The sequence below is a fragment of the Colias eurytheme genome, chromosome 7 (genome assembly GCF_061535395.1).
Source record: "Colias eurytheme isolate Ceu_HAF_F1 chromosome 7, ilColEury1 Martin Lab GWU primary, whole genome shotgun sequence".
Classification (NCBI taxonomy): domain Eukaryota; kingdom Metazoa; phylum Arthropoda; class Insecta; order Lepidoptera; family Pieridae; genus Colias; species Colias eurytheme.
In genome coordinates, this window is record NC_142986.1 from 9948083 (window position 1) to 9969389 (window position 21307).

General features: G+C 34.3%; 1 protein-coding gene across 1 annotated transcript in view; it reads left to right on the forward strand.

Moving 5' to 3' along the window:
* Positions 1-21307, forward strand: part of slpr (mitogen-activated protein kinase kinase kinase slipper) — a 58910-nt gene that overhangs the window by 24286 nt on the left and 13317 nt on the right. Inside the window, exons 2-4 of the mRNA XM_090103663.1 lie at positions 19936-20075; positions 20542-20734; positions 20990-21165. Coding sequence (XP_089959789.1) covers positions 19936-20075; positions 20542-20734; positions 20990-21165 — 509 coding nt within the window. The remainder of the gene's footprint in view (positions 1-19935; positions 20076-20541; positions 20735-20989; positions 21166-21307) is intronic.

The window sequence follows — 21307 nt, forward strand, 5'->3', positions numbered from 1 at the left end:
CGTAATGTTTTATTTGTGCCACCATTTCCCGGAAAGTGTTAAATGTACGATCAAGGGCGTCTGAATTTGGGAGGAGGGTCAGCAGTTTTAAATTTGTTACATTATGATTAGTAGGTACTTTAACAACGGGATCTTTACAGGTAGGTAATAAATGTGATCTGCATGAATAGGTAACTGAAGGACAATGTAACTTTCGCATTCATTTATTAGATAGTATGTTAGTTCGTATATTATAGGATAATACGTAACAAGCTAGCAACCGCACTAGTAGAAGTGCATGAGATATAAACATCCGTGTAGTCCGGTTTTGTGTCGCGTAACGTGTCCTTAGCCTATCCGTTACCAATAGGGTTGTCGAAAAATATTTATATTTTTTTGCAAGTTTTAAATCCATTGTTATGTTGTACTGTCGCTCACGGTAGATTTTTTGAGAATCACTACATAGTATAAAACAAAGTCGCTTTCTCTGTCCCTATTTCCCTATCTCCCTTTGTATGCTTAAATCTTTAAAACTACGCAATGGATTTTGATGGGGTTTTTTTTAATAGATAGAGTGATTCAAGAGGAAGGTTTTAGTATATAATTTATTAGGTTTTAGACAAAGCGGGCGAAGCCGCGGGCGGTAAGCTAGTTACTTATATTTTTATTTTTAAATTTCATGTTTTTGATTAGGTCTATGTAGCCACAGTATTAAAATTAATAAAAAGGTGAGGTTGAGTGGTTTGCACGAAATGATAAGTTGTAAGGCAGAGTTTCTTGTTCTTTACGACATTAATGCCAAATGTAGTTGTTATTAAAATATTTAGTTGTAAGTGATGTTTCGCAGCCCTAATACCAATCAAGTTTTCGTCTAAACTTTCAATAATTCCCACGACATCTTAAGCTGTACCTAATGTAATTGAGAAGGTCGTATCATTGCTCGGAATGCTATTAAATATAGGTTTTAGAATTTTAATATTCAACACTTAAATTAGACTACTTCCTATGGTCGGTTTTAACAGGATGTTATATATTGCAAATCGACCGGAGATCGCTTGTTTCGTGTCTGATTTTGTCTGGTCATTTCATTTGTTTATTTTTATCTTGTAGGTACGTATATTTTGCATTGAGATGACTTCTGTAAAATGCTATGTGGATCGCGTAATACAATCTCGCCAGTAAAACATTATCCCATCAAAAACATCCTGTAAAAAACCCAAGTCTCGCAGCTCAGTCTTTCTACCGTCAAAAGTTGTGAGATCCATGTAATACCAAGTCGGTTAATCTATTTAGTGTCTACTTGAAGGACCTTCTGTCTTAAGTTATTACATAAGTTATTATAATGCCAATATTAAAAATATTTAACGTTTTAAACAAATAGATCGACTTGGACATCGCTTGATTTGATTATTAGTATGTATCACACTACACAGCACGACGGGCCAGCGACCAACAGGAACGAGAGTTTCAATCGCGTGAGGCGCGAGAGACTAAAGGATCTAATATAATATTGTAATATTCATTTTGTTTTCATGCGATGTCCAAGTCGATCTATTTGTTTAAAACGTTAAATATTTTTAATATTGGCATTATAATAACTTATGTAATAACTTAAGACAGAAGGTCCTTCAAGTAGACACTAAATAGATTAACCGACTTGGTATTACATGGATCTCACAACTTTTGACGGTAGAAAGACTGAGCTGCGAGACTTGGGTTTTTTACAGGATGTTTTTGATGGGATCTCACTTCTTTTTGTAGAGCCTTTCTTTTTGATACCACCACCAACCACCAACTGCATAAATAACTTTGTAATCCCATATATTTATATGGGATTACAAAGTTATTGATGCAGTTGGTGTATTTGGAAAACTGGACCGAAATTACAAAATATTTAAGTTTTCCCATGATAAAGACACTAAACTCTATATGTATTCCAAATATGAAGCTTCTAAGTCTGCTAGAAGTGCCTTGGACTTTTGATGATCGGTGAGTCAGTGAGTGACAAAATTTAGAAACTTTAACAAGTTGTCATTCTTAAACTACTGGTTCAAATTGACTGAAATTTTAAATATTCCGTGTTTATACAATGCCGGATTAGTTACTGAAGATTCAGGTTTCTTGCTTTATCCACAACCGAATTATAGGGGGTCGAAAAAGGCCCGAATTGCTTCGAGAAAAGGATGGTACGGCCGTGCCGCTTTTTTTTGCTCGACTTGGCGGGGGCACTGCCGTGCCCCCAGATAGTTTATTATTTACATAGTTAGATACATACTACCATATTGTATAAAATGTTTAATATTTAGATGAGCTTTTGTACGTATCTTTAGCGAGCTTTTTGATCTCAGTGACAAATTTAATCTTTTCTTTTTTCATGTAGATATACAGGCATAGATATATAGGTCGCCTACAGTTTCCTATGTACCAAATCAATACGATCACATATCTATCAATATTAATCTAATAAATATATGTATACGACTGATGCTTCTCAAATGTGACACGTCGATGGATATCTCATAAGCGGCTCAGACGCCTCGTCTCGGCGAGGGATCAAACGTTCCCGTTCCCCGGACGTTGATCCCGGCGCGTGGGAATTAATTATTTTCTTGTGCGGAACTCTAACTGTCTTACTGGCGACGATTTGTGTTGGATGGTGGTGTTTTTGTGCTTGGCTTTCGTACATGGTGTGGAGATTAGAGCTGTGTAGATGTGCAGTGCATAGCGTAGTTAACAGAACAGTTCACAACTTTTTAAGAAGATTGTCATGTTTTCTTGCTAGTGTAGGTATGAGTATGCTCTTATTAAAGTATTGAACTACAACAGACAGTTAACAAAACAGATATCTTCTACTCGAAATATTTCAAATTTAATCAAATAATTAGTAGCTAAATACTAATTACATTTTTCTACCCACTTCGTTATTACCTACTGGCCAATTTATTTAATTAAGGCCCGATTTTTCAATCCTTAGTTAAAACTCACCCGTCCAATAAAGTATTACACGATAATATTAAAATGTCACCTATAAACTGTCAAATAAAGGCAAGAAGAAAATATTTTTGAAATGGTAGTTTAATACGTTATTGGAAGAATAAGTTTTAACCAACGATTGAAAAATCAGCCCTTACAGTTGTATACTTAAACGTCTTATAAGTGTGAAAAACAAAGTATGAAAAAAACAGCTGTTTCCTTCCCAAGGACTACTGACAGTATACACGACACAGCAGAGGTGATCGACCAACACTTTTCCGAACTGTTTATATCATTCTATTTATAACTATACATTTTATTAGTACCGCAGTTGATACGTTCTATTAACGACGACCATAATGGTCCAGAAACGATAAATATTTATAACAGATTATACATAACTTATTGCCTTTTCTAGGCGTCCATATTGAGCTAATGCTATTCTTCATGTATTTACATTTATTTACCTATGTTTACACTTTATAGCGTATGGTGAAGACTAAGTAAAATTAACATTGTTGTTACTTGTTGGGTAATAATTGTTTATTAAGGAAAAACTATCAAGTATAATTGCTATGTGTTATTTTGGTACCGCAGTATTATTTGTAACACAAATATAATGTAATAACGCAGATTACAGTTTAATGATGTTGATGTTTGGTAAAATTATGAAATTAATTTATTAGATAAACAATAAACATGTAACATAATAATATAAGGTTTCTCTACATAGCGCTGTTTTTTTAATACTAAATTAAATTAAATACAAACAGTTTTATATAAATAATAAATTCTAGATATTATTTGGCCTTAATTTTTCTCGTTTAACAATTATTGTATTCAAACGTCAAACATGGATTATTATATTGTACTACTACATCGATGTTCATTAGCGGTGTTACCGTATACGGGTAAACGGATTAAGAGTAGATTTACACTAGGTGACTGCATAGCTACGTGTATTTGCTTTTGAACGTTAAATTAATATTAAAATTAGAATAGACGTAAAGTTTTGATAAGATCTTTTATATCTCTGTACGTATCTCTGTACGGTTTAGCAAGTTAACATAAGGCTTAGATCACTTATAGTCTTTCAAAGATTTATCACGTTTTTTAAACAAAAATGATTTAAGTTTTGTGGGTAATGTTTGTAGTTTTTTACACGTTCAAGTTTACCAAACCTTAAATAATGCAACCGCGCGACAGACGCATATAGTGTACGAACTACGAACAACATTAAGGCCTTCCGAATATTATAAATCTCAATACGTCGTTATAATGCTTGTAACTTTAATAATGTCGTTGATATTATAATATTTAAAGCGTGGGCGTTTAATCGGGCCTGTGTCTGGCGCCGGCGCAATCTGTGGTGAATAAGTTTTTAACTAAATATAGGAAATATACGAGAGTTATAATGAATATTTATATAAATAACTGTTCTTTTTCTGTATATTTATACAAACCGTTATAAAACGGAAAAAAAAAAAAATGTGTTCATTGAAAAGTACCTTAAAAATATGAAAATTACATGAAATTTTCTTACGTTAACTTACGAATTATTCTATTCTATCTTAAAGCCATGGTAACTAAGTAAAATCCGTAAAAATTTACGAATGCGTGGGAGTTGAACTGTACACAGGCGCCGGCGCAACCGCAGAAACGTGTTCGTTTCGAGATCATTCATCACCTATCAGTTATTCAGTTATACAGCTTTGTGTTAACATTGGGGAGTAGACATTTATGTGTTTAGATGTAACTCCGTTTCTCCGGATAAGATAATCCAATAGATTATTTAAACTTGGAGATTTTTCTTTTGATTTTTAAGCGTGTAAACTTTATGCGTAAGCGTTATATTATAAAATTAAAATTAATATTGATAGCTTGCAACAGTCTGCAACTTTGTCCATTTTGAATGTGTTTAAATTTTATTAGCTTATATGGAAACAAACTCGCCCCTTTTCAGTGTAGGTATATCCCATCGGTTCCGTCGTTTTATCGATAGCCCTCGGCCAACCGGCTAGATACTTGACTTATTATAATATTCAATGCGGTTCGAGTACTTTGTTATAGGGCATAAAATTAGCGTTGACAAACAAACATAAATAAAGCTTAAAATATAAAGACAATTTACAAAGACGCGCACGGTGTTTGTAAACATCCACTCCTAGAACGTTATAAGGTTCATTCAACGCGTTGGATGCAAGTTGCCATACAGAGGACCCGCTCTCCATGGATGTCGGATGTGGAGCTTTCCTGTTCCTTCTCGCTTTTTTATCTTCTTCTTATATATAAAAATGAATCGCAAAATGTGTTGGTAAGCGCATAACTCGAGAACGGCTGAACCGATTTCGATAATTCTTTTTTTATTATATTCCTTGAAGTACGAGGATGGTTTTTATGTAGAGAAAACGTAAATATGTACCACGGGCGAAGCCGGGGCGGACCGCTAGTATAATATAAACCTATACCTATGCTCTGTAGCTAGGTAAGGTCGATTGTGCTCCCTTATGTCATAGCAGATGTAGGTATCTATTTGTAGGGAATAATTGGGTAATAAAAGAAGCCCTCATTGATGTTTGTGTATCGAATCTTCCACAATATAGTTATTAATTTTTATTTCTTGAAAGTGAAGGATATAGAAAGTATGTTAAGTTAATACTTGTTATTTAAATAAACTAAAGTCGTGTAAGTGTGCACAAATTATGTGTTTAAAACAAAAACTAACTGATCCCACTTCGGACATTGGATAACTGATATTTACAAAATATTTTCAATGACATCTACATGTATAATAAATTGATATATTATTCAGACCTGGCATTTCAATTTTTTAATTTAAAAAAATGTAATTTTCGTTAACGTCTTTCTTAAATATTAATTATTGTATAAATTAAAGGTTGAATTCAAGTGGAATGCGACCTTGCTGCTTCTCAAAGTAACGATGTTGCAAATTAAAATTGAAATATTCGAAGTAAAATAGTGAAAATTGAACTTCATTCATACCCAAAATTACGCGATTTCAATTATCTAAGTGACAAGGGAAAGATTGATTTGTTTGTTAACAGTTGAAATTACTGAATCGATTTCAATCATTAATTAACAGTTGAAAGCTCATTTAAATAGTATCTTTATACTCTTTTATTTCAATTAAAGGTAACTTACAAATAGAGTTAACAAATCGTCTAGTAAACAAGTCATCTGAAACATCCTCCCATTCCTCATTCCGTTTGTATCTATTAAATACTTAAATCAAGAGCACAATTCGCATACAAAATAACGTAAACAAAATGCATAAATTTTCCAGTATCTGAAACAAAACATCCCCTCCAAGGTAGGGTGCGTGTGTCCCCCATCTTGGGGTTTAATTAATTGACGTCTGAGTACGTCGTGTACCTTTGTAACGGCTGTATTCTTTTTGAGTAGCTCAGGGGACGGGATTGTTCTAATGTTGTTACTGTGCGCTTTAGGAAAGGAAGATAGATGGTAATTGCCGTTTGTCTGTTGAATTTGTGTTGAGAGGTTCAGATGACATGGCAATTTTGAGGTTATTTTATCCGTATTCTAAATAAATATAGGTATTGGTGAAGAGGCTGGATTGTTATGTCATAATGCAGTATTAGCTTGATGTTCAAGCATCAAAATAACAAAATAAGATGCAAAGTTTTCAAATGCAAATGTTATGCGTAAAGTTATGTCATTAGATTTGCCAGTTTTGTTTTTCAGGGACGAAAAATACGGTTCGGTATCTATCTGTTATTTTAGAAATTTGTTCGTATACATTTTAATATGTAGGTATAGGTATGTGTGTTATGTGGGTTGTCGCTGAATACATATCTTATATGGTAATAACAATTTTACAGTTGTCGTCCAGCCAATTTGAGTGGTGCACAAATTTCAGTAGGTAGGTAAGGACATAAATTTATTTCGCGAACTCGACTCGTAAAACGTCCGTAACGCTCTTGGCTGTAATAAAAGTAACAAATTCATATCCCCTCTGAGACACGAGGCTTTTATGTCGGTACGGGGTACCTGTACCTTATTTTACAGACAAGTAAGGTAGCTTAGTTCTGTAGAAATGTAGGTGCAATTGGGTGGTTGATAATTGGATGCGATAATGTTCATTCCCAAGAATAAAAATAATGATACAAACCAGTTCTTTGATGATTTTGACTGATAATATGATGTACCTAGACGTATACTTGCGTATACTGCATTTTATACACTAAGCAATTTTTCCCTTTTTATCAAACAGTAGGTAGATATATTTTATTGTAGATTTTTGACCAATATTTTCTCTCTATCAGGTAGATTGCCTGCAGTTTTTTTCTTAACATGTTTACCGTTGTAACATGTTTAACATGTTTTATTTGTTGTATTATTAACTGATAAAAATATGTAGGGAGTCGTAAGTAACAACGTTATCGCAATGAGTTTAAGAAGCGAGCGGCAGACAGTGTGTCGCCGGGCTGATAACGAATGTTGCGTCACCGTGATTGATGTCAGCTGATCACGTTTTGTTAATTGTTGTGTTGCTGTAGATGTTTATTTTTCAACCAACTTCAAAAAAGGAGGAGGCTCTCATTTCGACAGTAGGTGCTTTTCTGAAGCGATTTTGACTTTTGATCATCATGATTTTTTTAATTTTAAGAATTATCATTAGAATTATAAGTGGTATGTGGTTTAGTAGTTGAAGTAACGTATTAGTAGTAATTAGCTGTTCCCCGCGGTTTCACCCGCATTGCTCCGCTCCTGTTGGTCTTAGCGTGATGATATAGCCTATAGCCTTCCTCGATAAATGGGCTATCTAACACCGAAATAATTTTTCAAATCGGACTAGTAGTTCCCGAGATTAGCGCGTTCAAACAAACAAACAAACAAACTCTTCAGCTTTATAATATTAGTACAGATGTATAAGTATAGGAAGTAGGCATAGGTATAGAAATAGTTCTTCCCTTGTGGAATATAGGTCTTTGCTTTGACGAAATAGGTCGTTACACACACTTCTGTTATTGAAAGAGATACGATGCGTGTATTTTCTTCTATTGTAAGCGGTCGTGGTGCTCATTTTGGTTTAAGACGTAATACAAAGCCAAATGTTTCATTTAAAACGTAAGTAATACAAGACGATAAGAGTGAAGTTTTTAATATCTAGTCGGATAAAGATGATTATCCACAAAATTTATCAAATATGTTCTATAGGAATTGTTCTAAAAGTATCAAAATATGTGAGTTCTATGGCTTGAAAACAGTAAGATTTTCCCAAGTCGTGACCAATAGAAACAACATTAACAGACATAGCCGACAACATGACATAAATCGAGACAATTCCCCTCATACAAATGGACGGTATGTTTTCGAGTAGAGATCACGAATACGATATTCGTGCACCTATTGTCGTAGGAACTACGTTTGCAGCTATCTGCATTCTACACACGAATATTAAGAGGTACAGGGGAAAGATTTTTGTATGTTTGTAATGGAAAATCTCTAAAACTACACGAGAGAGCTACATAACTTCCTATTGTATGTAATACTAGAGGTCCGCCCCGGCTTCGCCCGTGGTACATATTTCGCAATAAAAGGTAGCCTATGTCCTTTCTCGTGTATCAAAATATACCAAATTTCATGCAAATTGGTTCAGTAGTTTAGGCGTGATTGAGTAACAGACAGACAGACAGAGTTACTTTCGCATTTATAATATTAGTATGGATTTTCTCGAATCAGAACTCACTTGTAGTTAGTTACAATTTACAAACAATTACCTCATCTAATTTAATTTATTTTATGTTATTAATTTATTTTATGCCTAAAGTTTTGAATATTTCCCTGTGTCATATAAGATTCGTGCGGTTATCCTGTAGTTAAATTATTCAAAGCCCTGTTTATTAGTAGTTAACTAACCATAATTACACTGGTGTATGTAAATTGTAAAGGTAACGAGTTACGAGACCCATATAGGTAAAAATTGCTATTATCCTTCAATCCATACTAATATTATAAATGCGAAAGTAACTCTGTCTGTCTGTCTGTTACTCAATCACGCCTTAACTACTGAACCAATTTGCATGAAATTTGGTATAGAGATATTTTGATACCCGAGAAAGGACATAGGATAGGTTTTATCCCGGAAATCCTACGGGAACAGATTTTTCTTTGAAAACGCGGGCGAAGCCGCGGGCGGAAAGCTAGTTCCATATAAATCATATTGCACGTATTATTTAAAACATTTCCTAAAACAATAGGGGTTTTACGCCACATTATTATATACGCGGAATCGGATATTGCTGTAGTATTGACTATTGAATATGTAAGTTTATTTTAGAATTCTTCGCGCGTTGTGTGGTGCTGTGGTGAGGCAAGATGTGACGTAGCTATCGCAGGTTCGACCGTTATAAGTTTTTGGGTATTTGTCAAGGAAACGTGTCGACATAAGAACTTCCGATGATCTTGCTTGTATGACTGTTTGATTGTGTAATAGTTGGGTAATTTGGGGGTTTTTGTGCGTCACTATTTAAGATGTTTTGATGAAATTTGGGTTTTAATTAATGTGTGTACAAATCCGTATCTATCTAGGTAATTAGTATATATTTATACGTATGTTACTATACATATTTATTTGTATAACTAAATTGTATGCGCTATAAAATGTTATAAAATGTAGGGGCTTAGAATCCATGGTCAGATTTTTTATTTCTAACGTTTTGACAAATAGTAAAAAGTAATTGTTTGTCAATATAACTACTTAATAAAACCTTTGGCACTATCATTTATTTAGCGAGTGAAACATATAAAACAGTAATAGAATAACACGTCATAAAATGATGATTAGCAAGGCTCTTACTGCCTACACACTCGCAAAATCAAACATAATATTTCATTATCAAATAATTGGTTAGCGTCATTAAATTTTCCGTATACTAAATCAGGGGGCGGGAACCTTTATCGCGAACAATTTCGAATTACACCGGTAAAAAGATTAAAATCGCTTACAACGCTTTGTTTAAAGTGATTACATTTTTATTGGTTGTTTGTATAAAGCCTCCAGTCGTTACTTTGTCGGCTTTTACATGGTCAATTGGACGCCCACGCGGTGCATCGATTTTTGCGTTGACCACTAAGTGGTAGTCGGTTCAAATACCTTTGGTAATATGGAAACAAAGGCAGGTATTTCTCGGAATATCGCCGTGATGGTCTGGTGATTTCATTTATGGTAGAGTTCAGTAAATTGCAACGAGGTTATTGATAGCTTAGTGTGCAGTTTGATATGGGTATTTGCACGAATAATTATGGAAATACTGGAAAATAACGATCAAGCAAGGTGCTATAATTTATAAAACCTAAGAAAATCTATAGGTAAGCAAAACTAAGAATTCTGTTTCCTTTAATCATAATTAGTCGAGCAGTTCAGTCACACACAAAACCATTTTGTACTCACCTACTCCTGTAAGAACTAGGAATCTAATCAGTGCCATCAAATTATAATTAAAACCTACTTCACCTCTTTGATAAATGAGCCATTGAACAGCAGACGTGTGTTAAAATAACGTTATCCCAATAAACAATAGCAGGTATCTCACAAATAAATCACTCAAGTTCAAGACTAGCCTCTGCCACCGGATCTGTATCCTGTAAGTCCCATTTCCCGCGGCCTGCCAGATGAATTATTCATGTTTACTTGAATATTGTTTTAATGAAGTATACGTACGTCTTTTTTTTCTTTTTGTATAGGTATTACTCTTGTAGGGGGAGTACGTTTTTATAAAAATACAGGTGTATGATATACTTGCAAATTGGTATTTGATTCGACATTTTAAATATGGTATTCCTTACTAATAGGTCTTTATAAATGTTTACGGTAATAATAATCTGCCCCAAATACGATACGATTTTGGATACGATATAAAAAGAATCATTTTTTATACGAACATTTCAAAAGTTGTCCCTTTAGTTTTCAAGTCGAATGACAAATGTGACTTCCTAAGTAGACGTGACTATATTTCATAGAAATGAAATATATTTCCTCCGTCCAAAATATTAAATATTTTATGTTCTAGTCTTTATTTGAATTGTATAATTTTATCAATATCTAACTTTATTTGACTTACTGTAATAATACGTAGACAGATAAGAGACGTATATCACTTTACCAACCCGTCTTTACACAGGGTCAAAAATCTAAAAAAATACCAGCCATCTATGACTCGATTAGAATTCACTTCAAGTTCATTATAAACTGATCAGCAAACCATCCTTTAGAAAATACCTGCCTACCTAATAAGAGGAATATTCCTCTGTATCCTCTTCATAACTAGGTCACAATATAAAAGCAATGCCAGTATCTATGACGCGATTCGAGTTCACAAAGTTCATTAGACCTTCGGCCCACCCGTGCCATACGTCTTGCTGACGTGTGACGTCACGTTGAAGTAATGAAACAAAAGCCAAAGTAGCCTTCAGAAATACCACATCACCGTTATATGTATGAATCGTGGTATTGTTGAAACTGAGATGGAGTTTGTATGGGAAATTGTGTGAAAAGTCGAACTCATGATAAACAAAATATAATATGTATCAGGCTTCTCGATTGCCAGCTCCACCCTTAAGTCGGGATGAAATAATATATCGCCAATGTTACTTAGGAATAACGTAGTCTTCTATTGGAGGAAGAATTTTCAAATTATCTTAAGTAAATGCTGAGTTTATCCATTTCAATCATACTTAAAATCGTTTCTTCTAATACATATTTTCTTCTGTCTTTATGATATTAGTATTTAGTGTAGATGTTGTGTAGACTTAAAAATATAGACAAACACACGTCAAAAGTACAAAGGGTATTATCAAAAGCCTCAACCAGAATACACACACAAGACTGAACACGACAATCTAAATTAATATCATTCAAAATCCTCTATCCATAGCGCGCTAAGTTTTCGTCTCTGACGCGAATGGCATTATATTGTAGTCTACATTTGTATTGCTTCCTTCCAGTCTGCCTGGCTCTAGGGCTTCGTTTTAAGATTAAGCCTAGACAATCGAATAATACCTATTTGTGTCTGGATTGTTATACTCAAATTTGTGCATTATTGTGTTGCTATTAGATGTTAGGTTCGTAACTTATACTTTTTAAATTATACCTTTAATGATTTAAGTTCATAAGATATTATAAATTCTACTCTGTTTCTTTGCTTTGAAAAGAAATAAATACATTTTTTTCCAGGTAAAGACAAAGAAAACTTGTAAAATATACACTGGTATTTAAACTTAAACTACAAATTGTTTGTAGTGTTACAACTGAACCGATGCAAAGGTTCTATCAATCTTGAGGAACAAAGGTTAATTTGTCTGGAAACTTAATGGCATTTAAATAGGGGAAAACTTGGGGAATGAATTATGTTAAAGCTAGTACTATTGCATATATTTATTGTATGTTAATAATGAACGATTGGTAGTCACAGATGAATATTACGTAAGCAATTGACAAAGGATTCCAGTAGGTGGAAATTCCAATAGATAAAACGATTAGACATATATATATATTACATTAGACATGTATATGAACAAATTAACATAACGAAATGTTTGCAAAATTTAGTAATTTTTTGTTAAAACTAACCGCAGTGTTTTATTTGCATAATGTTTTTTTTTTATGTTCAAATTTACAAAAAAAAAGAACATGCTTCTCATAAACATTATTTTTTCTTAATACCCATGATTCATCCCTCATTCCCAAAATATGTCTTCATCAATACTTGATTCTGATTAGTATTTTAACAGTTGCCATTCATTCATGTTTCAATAATGTAACAAGATTTGCAATCCTCACATCCATTTAAATTTTAAACACAATCTTACTCTCGTACTAAAAGACACCTTGGCGCGTCTCTTGACGGATATTTCACGGCAATCGCACGTGGGTTCGATTCAAATGTCTGTCAGACACGACAATGGTAAAGGGCAGCTTTGGACAGCCCGTCAGTTTGCTGATGTTGTGTTGAATGTATGTGTCTTGGCACCATATGTAGGACGATGTTATTGTGTCGTACTGTGAAGTAGAACAGCTTACTAAATTGTTAGTAGTATTAATGAGAACAATATATGTAATAATAGTGGTATAATATTGTCGTGAAGTAAGTACTGGTATGAAAAGGAGAGTACATCAAAGTATGGATGTAAATTTATTTGGGTTGATTTGAATCTATGTACGACTGACGCAATGTACTAAAGTAAGCGAAGCAAAGCAAAAGATCTAGTTAGTGTACAAGATGGTGTAGAATTGATTTCACTGCTGGGTCTGTTTCTATCTAATTCTGTTAAACTTAATGTGTAAACAATTTATCATTCGTACAATCATCAATCAATATTTACTGAACTATATGTATGAACAGCAGGAAGAGGCTTATGTTCAAAAGACCCCAGGGCAAATGAAACACCAGGTGCATAACGCTAATGCCGCCTAGTGTACGCTGCACCCTTCGTCTAATGGCACACCCACCCAGAGGTATCGGTTGTGTATGAAAATAAATTTAATTTAACTATATGTATATCATATATAATTTATATGTAGGGTTAGTGCTAAGTAAGTTTGGGAGAAGATTCCTGCAAGTTAATGGTTTTAGGAATTTATATCTCCAGTTGCAATTACTTTTAGATGAGCGAATGTAGAAAATCATGAGGTAACTTTTGTTAGTTTTATTTTTAAAACTGTTACAGTTCGTCTTTGAAAGCACCAGTATCTATTTAATGCATTTCAATCTGACAAAGCACAGGCGAAATCTTCGCGACTAATTGGTGTCAATTCTTTTGGACATAGTTGCATAAAATATTTACATAATAAGCGGTAACATAAATCGTCCTCAATTTCACTCGATTGATTGACTTTCATATTTAAATTAAAGTCATCGCTTACGATGTTTCAATATTAAATATTAATTCAGTGCAATGAACATAAATCGGATTGGTGTTTCGTCATCAAGTTTAATGCCTTGTTGCGGCCGTTTAAGGCGTTTGTAATAGGCCCGAGGGCCTTTTCAGCTCGATCGGTTTATAATGAATTATATTTTCAACGCTGGAATAAATTCATTTATTGTAAGGGGCGTAATACACGAACGTATGTACTGTTTATAACTCTATAGCGTAATTAAGAATTAAGCGCGTCACACACGGTGAAGATACTATAATATTTTATCTTAAGATACTGTAATATAAAATATTAATCTTAAGGTATCCGGTATCAGCGTTCTGACCATCATTTTTAGGGTTCCGTAGCCAAAATGGCAAAAACGGAACCCTTATAGTTTCGTCATGTCCGTCTGTCCGTCTGTCCGTCTGTCCGTCTGTCACAGCCGATTTACTCGGAAACTATAAGTACTACAGTGATGAAATTTGATGGGAATATGTGTTGTATGAACCGCTACAAAAATATGACACTAAATAGTAAAAAAAAGAATTGGGGGTGGGGCCCCCCATACATGTAACTGAGGGATGAAATTTTTTTTTTCGATGTACATACCCGTGTGGGGTATCAATGGAAAGGTCTTTTAAAATGATATAAAGTTTTCTAAAAAACATTTTTCTTAAAGTGAACGGTTTTTGAGATATCAGCTCTCAAAGTCGTAAAAAGTATGTCCCCCCCCCTCTATTTTTATAACTACGGGGTATAAAATTCTAAAAAAAATAGAGGTGATGCATGCTAATTAACTCTTTCAACGATTTTTGGTTTGATCAAAGTATCTCTTATAGTTTTTGAGATAGGTTGATTTAACTGTAATTTATTATATTTGCTGCTACGGAACCCTTTGTGCGCGAGCCCGACTCGCACTTGGCCGGTTTTTGTTATTCTTTTTGTCATTGCGTACTAAGACCCCTGTAGAACCGCCATCCTGTTACAAATGACCCGAAACACTGACACCAAATTTCGGGTCATTTGTAACAGGATGGCGGTTCTACAGGGGTCTTAGTACGAAATATGGTAAAATATTATAGTATCTTCACCGTGTGTGACGCGCTTTAGAAATCATTTGCATAATCTGAAAATATTTGAATATTATCGTCGTTTCTTTTTTTTTTCTAGTTATATTGCGAGTTGCAACTAACGCACTTATTTTAATTTAGGCTTATGCGGACCTATAAGTAGGAATATAATTCTTCTATTGCAATCCGTCTATTTTCTTTTCTTTTCAACAATAAATTGAATAAACTCAACTAAACATTAATTCATTTTACATCACTGTTTTCAGGAGATATTCCGCTGTTAATTCTGATTATCCTGATAAAATAATGATATCTGCATCACAGTGCATAGATACAACTAGATACTATGTATTTAGTACATATTTACTATTTACCAATAAATCGAAATAAAAAATATATTTTATTACATCCAAAAGTTGTTCTGTTCTACACCTTAAAATTTGATTAACAGTTTTAACAAGTGAACTATGAGGTTGCTCACGAACGGTGAAGTTTATTATCGACCAAATAAATAAGGAGATATAGGAGGCTCTGAATTATAACGTCATTTATATAAATGACGATGAAGTCATTACTGTTTAATTGATTCAAATGTAAGAGAAAAGGTTTTTTAATATTATTTGGCTTTGTGTTTTCTATTGGTGAGAAAAGATATGACATGAAGTAATCTTCTTCTTCTTATATATAAAAATGAATCGCAAAATGTGTTGGTAAGCGCATAACTCGAGAACGGCTGAACCGATTTCGATAATTCTTTTTTTATTATATTCCTTGAAGAACGAGGATGGTTCTTATGTAGAGAAAACGTAAATATGTACCACGGGCGAAGCCGGGGTGGACCGCTAGTATCCATTAAAAGTTAAAAACTGTACTTATATTGAGATCCACAGACTATAAATTGACAGCAGTGTAATGTAAAGGTCAAACAAAACTTTTGGACAACGGGAGGTACGTCATCATAACAATAACGTTGCTACAAATAAAGCTTTGAGTTTATAAGTTTTCAGTCCATATCTAATTTAATTTTAACATCGTTCTGAATTAAACTATTATGCAATTTCACCAAAATTTTCCTAAGTACTGCCGCATTTCTAAAGTGAGTGTTTTTAAACCGAATTTAAAACAAAATCTCTTTCGAATGTAAAATTAATATACATATTATGTACATATTTAAAAATGTATTTATAAAATTTTCCGCCAAGTAACCGATAGACAATTCCTCGAACAATTTGTTACGCGTCGGTGGTCCTTCATTACCATAAAGTTGGTCAAACGGTCAGCGATCGACGCGGGATTTGCACAGCGCTGTGCTATCGGCCACTCGATCTCAGTAATGGCTGATACGTGTGACGATAGCTCGGTCAGTAATCGAATGGTAACCTAATTGTGACGAGCTTTGTTCTGATGCTTGGTTATCCGGAGTCGTTACAGATTTGAGGTTTCGTAGCCAGAGATGTCTAATTTATAGCCTCAAAATGTTATGGGATAAAGTGTACAATGTGAAATTCAACATCATTGTCCATTTCAATACTAAAAAAACTTTGGAGGTTTAATATTTAATTTTTTAAGTTGGATTTATCATTTAACGTACGCAGTACCTAATTACGCATATAAATAGTTTTTTTTATATTACTTTTAGCTGTCTCGCGTGTATACTATACTGTATTACCTTTATATATAGGTGTACATTTTCATGTTTGATATTCGGGACGTCCTGAATGTTATATCGCCCGTACAATTCTTACATCTTCATTGAGTTACAACCTAATCGAAGCAGATGGTTGCGAGGAATTAAATAAATTAGATAATACGATATGACGGTCACAAATGTCTTAATACTCTAATGGTTGGCCACACTGTGCTCGTGTGATCCATCATCGTGTTATTTATTTGGCCGCATCAAACCCAATTTAGTAATGTAGTTAATTTTATTACTTCTATTAAACCTGCTCCGTTTACTGGCTTATCTTTAGGTAATTGGTAATTGCGTGTTGATGCTGTGTGAACAGCAATCGTAGATGCACATTGCACAGTAAGGTATAACACGAAAATATATTTAATGAATAATAATAATAGACACAATTGGATACGTTAGGTATTCGCTGTAAACTGGTTCCAAAATTATTTTTTATCATTCATATACAAAATAGCCTTTTTTATATTTCAAATAAGACGCCAACTACAGTGCATCATAGTTATGTACGTACATCGCATCATTATTATACAACGATTCCAATTCAAAATATTTTTCCAAGCCAACCTTGGCTAACTAAAGTAAAAAAAATGCGCAATTAAGAACTATTATGGCATTGTTAGTTCTATGAGAAAAGGTTTAAGCTCCGTCCGTCAAGCACTTAAACGTTGGCAAAGTGCCTGGAGAGAACACTGCAAGTTGTAGGCTCTAGCTCACAAGCCTATCTCGGTCTAGACTCTAGACCAGACCATAGACACAACGGGTTGACCTAGATGCCAGAAATCGATTCCACAATTTGCCTGTTCAAATATTTACATGTCAGTGTAAACAGTTTGCTGGCATATTAAATTTCCGATGCGGTGTTTTGTTACGACTGGCGTGGAAAATATCGTGCTAGAAGGTATAAGGTAGTACGGAATAAATACTGCATTGAGCTTGCCTTTATTTGTCCGTCTAAGGCAGTAATATCTAACATCAGAGCACTCTACGTGACTAATAATTTAAACGCAATAAATAAAATCGATAAAGCAATCTTAATATACATATCTGTTGCAAATGTCTTTGATCTACCGCTTGATAGCGATGTAGGACCTCTTCTAGAGAATATATTGTTAAGTATTAGGGTCTTCACGGTAGGTCTACCTTTGTCATGATGCTTTAAAATCGTTATCAAAAACAAATGTGTAACTCCTATATCTCAGGCAATAGGACCGTTCCTTAATCTTTTTATGTCCAAACTTGCTGGACTAAATTTCAACACTAGAGTAAAATGTTGTTGTTAACTAAACTTTGCTCCGTTTAAAAGAAGAAAGTAATTTTATATTTTGTTAGTAAAGTTAAGAAGAAAATAAAGGAGAATGGGCATTTTACTATGGAAGTTGGGCCTGAACCCTTGATTTGGACCAATACACATGAGATATTGTTTTTATTATAGATCATAACACATAGATAACGGGAAAAATATATATAAAAAAATAATCAACCGGGTTTTTGTACAGTCACATCAAGTTTTATTTCTTTGTGTATAATATTTTTCGCAGTAAATAACTGTTATAAGACAATGATAATATCTTTATGTTACTCCAATTCACTTTCACTTACAAATACGTACTAATCTTAAGCCTTCTAATAACCGAAATACACTAATATTATGTTTTGTAACAGGTACCTATACCGTGTTTATTATAATTCAACGTAGTTAGACGTTTTTTGTGGTTAAACTCAATCACTCCAGTGACATTTAGATATATATTTACTTCACTCGAATTAAAAACACCGTTATTGTGCGCAAAATAATAGCCAAATAAATAAAACTTTTTGCCTTGACTGTACAAGAACCCGGTTGATTAATTTTTTTATTTTATTTTTTTCGTAAGGTATGTGTAATGATCTATCACAAAAACAATATTTCGTGTGTATTGGTCTTAGCCCAAGTTTCAGGCCCAATTTGCCCATTCTCCTTTGAAGCAATTCATTTTTTGTATTGAGTATTAGGTATTTGCTAAATTAAGCAATCTATAAATTGCGCGATAGCACAATGATTTTGCACATACGATACTCCAGTACTATCGAGAATAGAGTGGCCATAAATCACAATATATAGTTTCTAACACTGCAACAATATTTTTCAATTGGAAAGGTCAAAGGAAAGTTCAGAGCGGTGCCAAGGAAGTGACCTCGCCACCCCCGTAACTTATATATTATTATTTGGGTCGCGTACACGCCGAGCCACCCACGTGAACGAAAGCGTGACTGCGCTGTATTTCAATAATGCAATCGTATAATGGCTTCCGAAGATAGGTAATGGAGCTCTCGATGCTATAAGGTCTGGTCGACTCACAAAGATATGGGAGGAGTCGGAAGTTTGAGAATTATGACCTACTAGCGGTCCGCCCCGGCTCCGCCCGTGGTACATATTTCGCAATAAAAGGTAGCCTATGTCCTTTCTCGGGTATCAAAATATCTCCATACCAAATTTCATGCAAATTGGTTCAGTAGTTTAGGCGTGATTGAGTAACAGACAGACAGACAGAGTTACTTTCGCATTTATAATATTAGTAGGGATAGTATTAGGATTACGATGATATATGTTTTGTAGAGAGGAATATGTATAGTGGGATGTAGAGATATTTGCGGAAAGATCGATAAGCAATCGTGATTTAGTGGATAGGATGGTATTGATTGTCTTCTAGGTTATACAGGGTGTCCCACTGTTGGTATACTAAGCTCAAAGGAGGTTATAGTTTTGCATACGCTGAGTACGTAAAAAATAATTAAAAAATTCCAGACGCATTTTTTTTTCAAATAGATGAATTCTTAAAACTCTATGTGTACACCCATAACAAGCGAGCCACCCAACTTTGCCACCAGCACGTGAGCTATCGTCTAAGATTATGTTTTCATAGATAAAATGCTCATATTAGTGAAGCGGTATATGCCGGCTGCGCGAAGCTAGAGAAGAAAACATGGATTTTCAGGAAAAATTTAGCAAAAAATTTTGGACGTAATTTTTTTTAAAGTATTTTTTACGTGATCAGTGTATGCAAAACTACAAGTTCCTTCGCGCTTAGTATACCAATAGTGGGACACCCTGTATATTCAATTATTCATTACCAATGTGAATTTTCTAAGACTTATGAAATCAATGTTGAAAGTCTTGACATATACCTATAATGAATGTTTACTTACCTTCAACTCGCTGTTAAATAGGCCCAATTGGACACAAATGGCCCAAAAATTCTTTCCCTGTCCTTTTATTTTATAAAAAAAAAAAACTTTGAAAAGTATATTATTCTAACCAGTTATTTTTATCTTTCCAGTATTACTAAGTGAGACAATACTGCCCGACGATATGCTGGAGAACAAAACGCTGAAGATCACGGACTTTGGTCTCGCGCGGGAGGTGTACAAGACGACGAGGATGTCGGCTGCCGGCACGTACGCGTGGATGCCGCCTGAGGTAAGTTGCAGATGTGTGATTTTATCTAGAGTGCAATATAGAGATAATTGTGTGCGCTAGTGATGGGCAAGAGATGACAAAAGTTATATTAAATAAGATTGAGTAGCTCTACCCAAGATAATAATATATGAATTATGTGAATACCATAAACATTATAATATGTACTAGAAATTAAAACAAATAATAAATAGATATTAGATACATATGTCACAGATGTGTAATAAAATGTTTAATTGTCGATGGAAATAAAATAACAATTCAAGTATCATTCAAAATAAATACTTATGTATTTTGATGAATTTTAATATTTAAAAGTTCCTTCTGCGATGTGAGAACGTTGAAAGTGTTCATTATAAACTTATCTATAATCATCTACACTACTCGCTACTAGCTATATGAATGACTGGTGCATTTAATAATTTCCCTTCAAATGCCAATTCACGAAGTCTTCTGCCAACTCTTCCAGGTGATAAAAAACTCCACATTCTCACATGCGTCTGACGTATGGTCGTACGGTGTGTTACTATGGGAGCTCCTCACGGGAGAGACGCCCTACAAGGGCATAGACGCGCTGGCGGTCGCGTACGGCGTCGCTGTGAACAAGCTGACGCTGCCGATACCGAGTACCTGTCCGGAACCGTGGAGGGTGCTGATGGAAGGTAGGAAAGGTTTTACATTTATGGGACGAAACACTCTTTTTGTCTAAAATTAAAAATGTTTGTTTGTCTACCGACCTTATAAGATTAAACAGCGATTGAGAAATGTGTTTTGAATAAGTTTAGTTATAAATTTAAAAGAGAAGATTAGGTTATACACTATACCCCATAATGATAACCTGTTATATAAATTGACACTTTCTGCCTCTTTATCGCGTTGTTCGTTATTTTAACAATTCGTATCACGTTTAATTTCAGCATGCTGGCATTCGAATCCACGCGAGAGGCCACTCTTCCCGGAGATCCTGGACCAACTTGAAAGGATCAGACAGTCGGAGTTCACGAGGGCACCACATGAATCTTTTCACACTATGCAAGATGGTTGGAGGATCGAAATCGAAGAAGTTCTACGAGATCTTCGGAGGAAAGAAAAGGTAGGAGAAGGAACAGGAACAAAACATTGACAAAAAATACCCCAAAATTTTCCAAAGGTTTGGCCAGAAGTTTTGGAAAAACTTCCGAAAACAAAACGATTTAAACTTTTGCATTCCTTCCCTTACAGGGCTTAAGAATTTG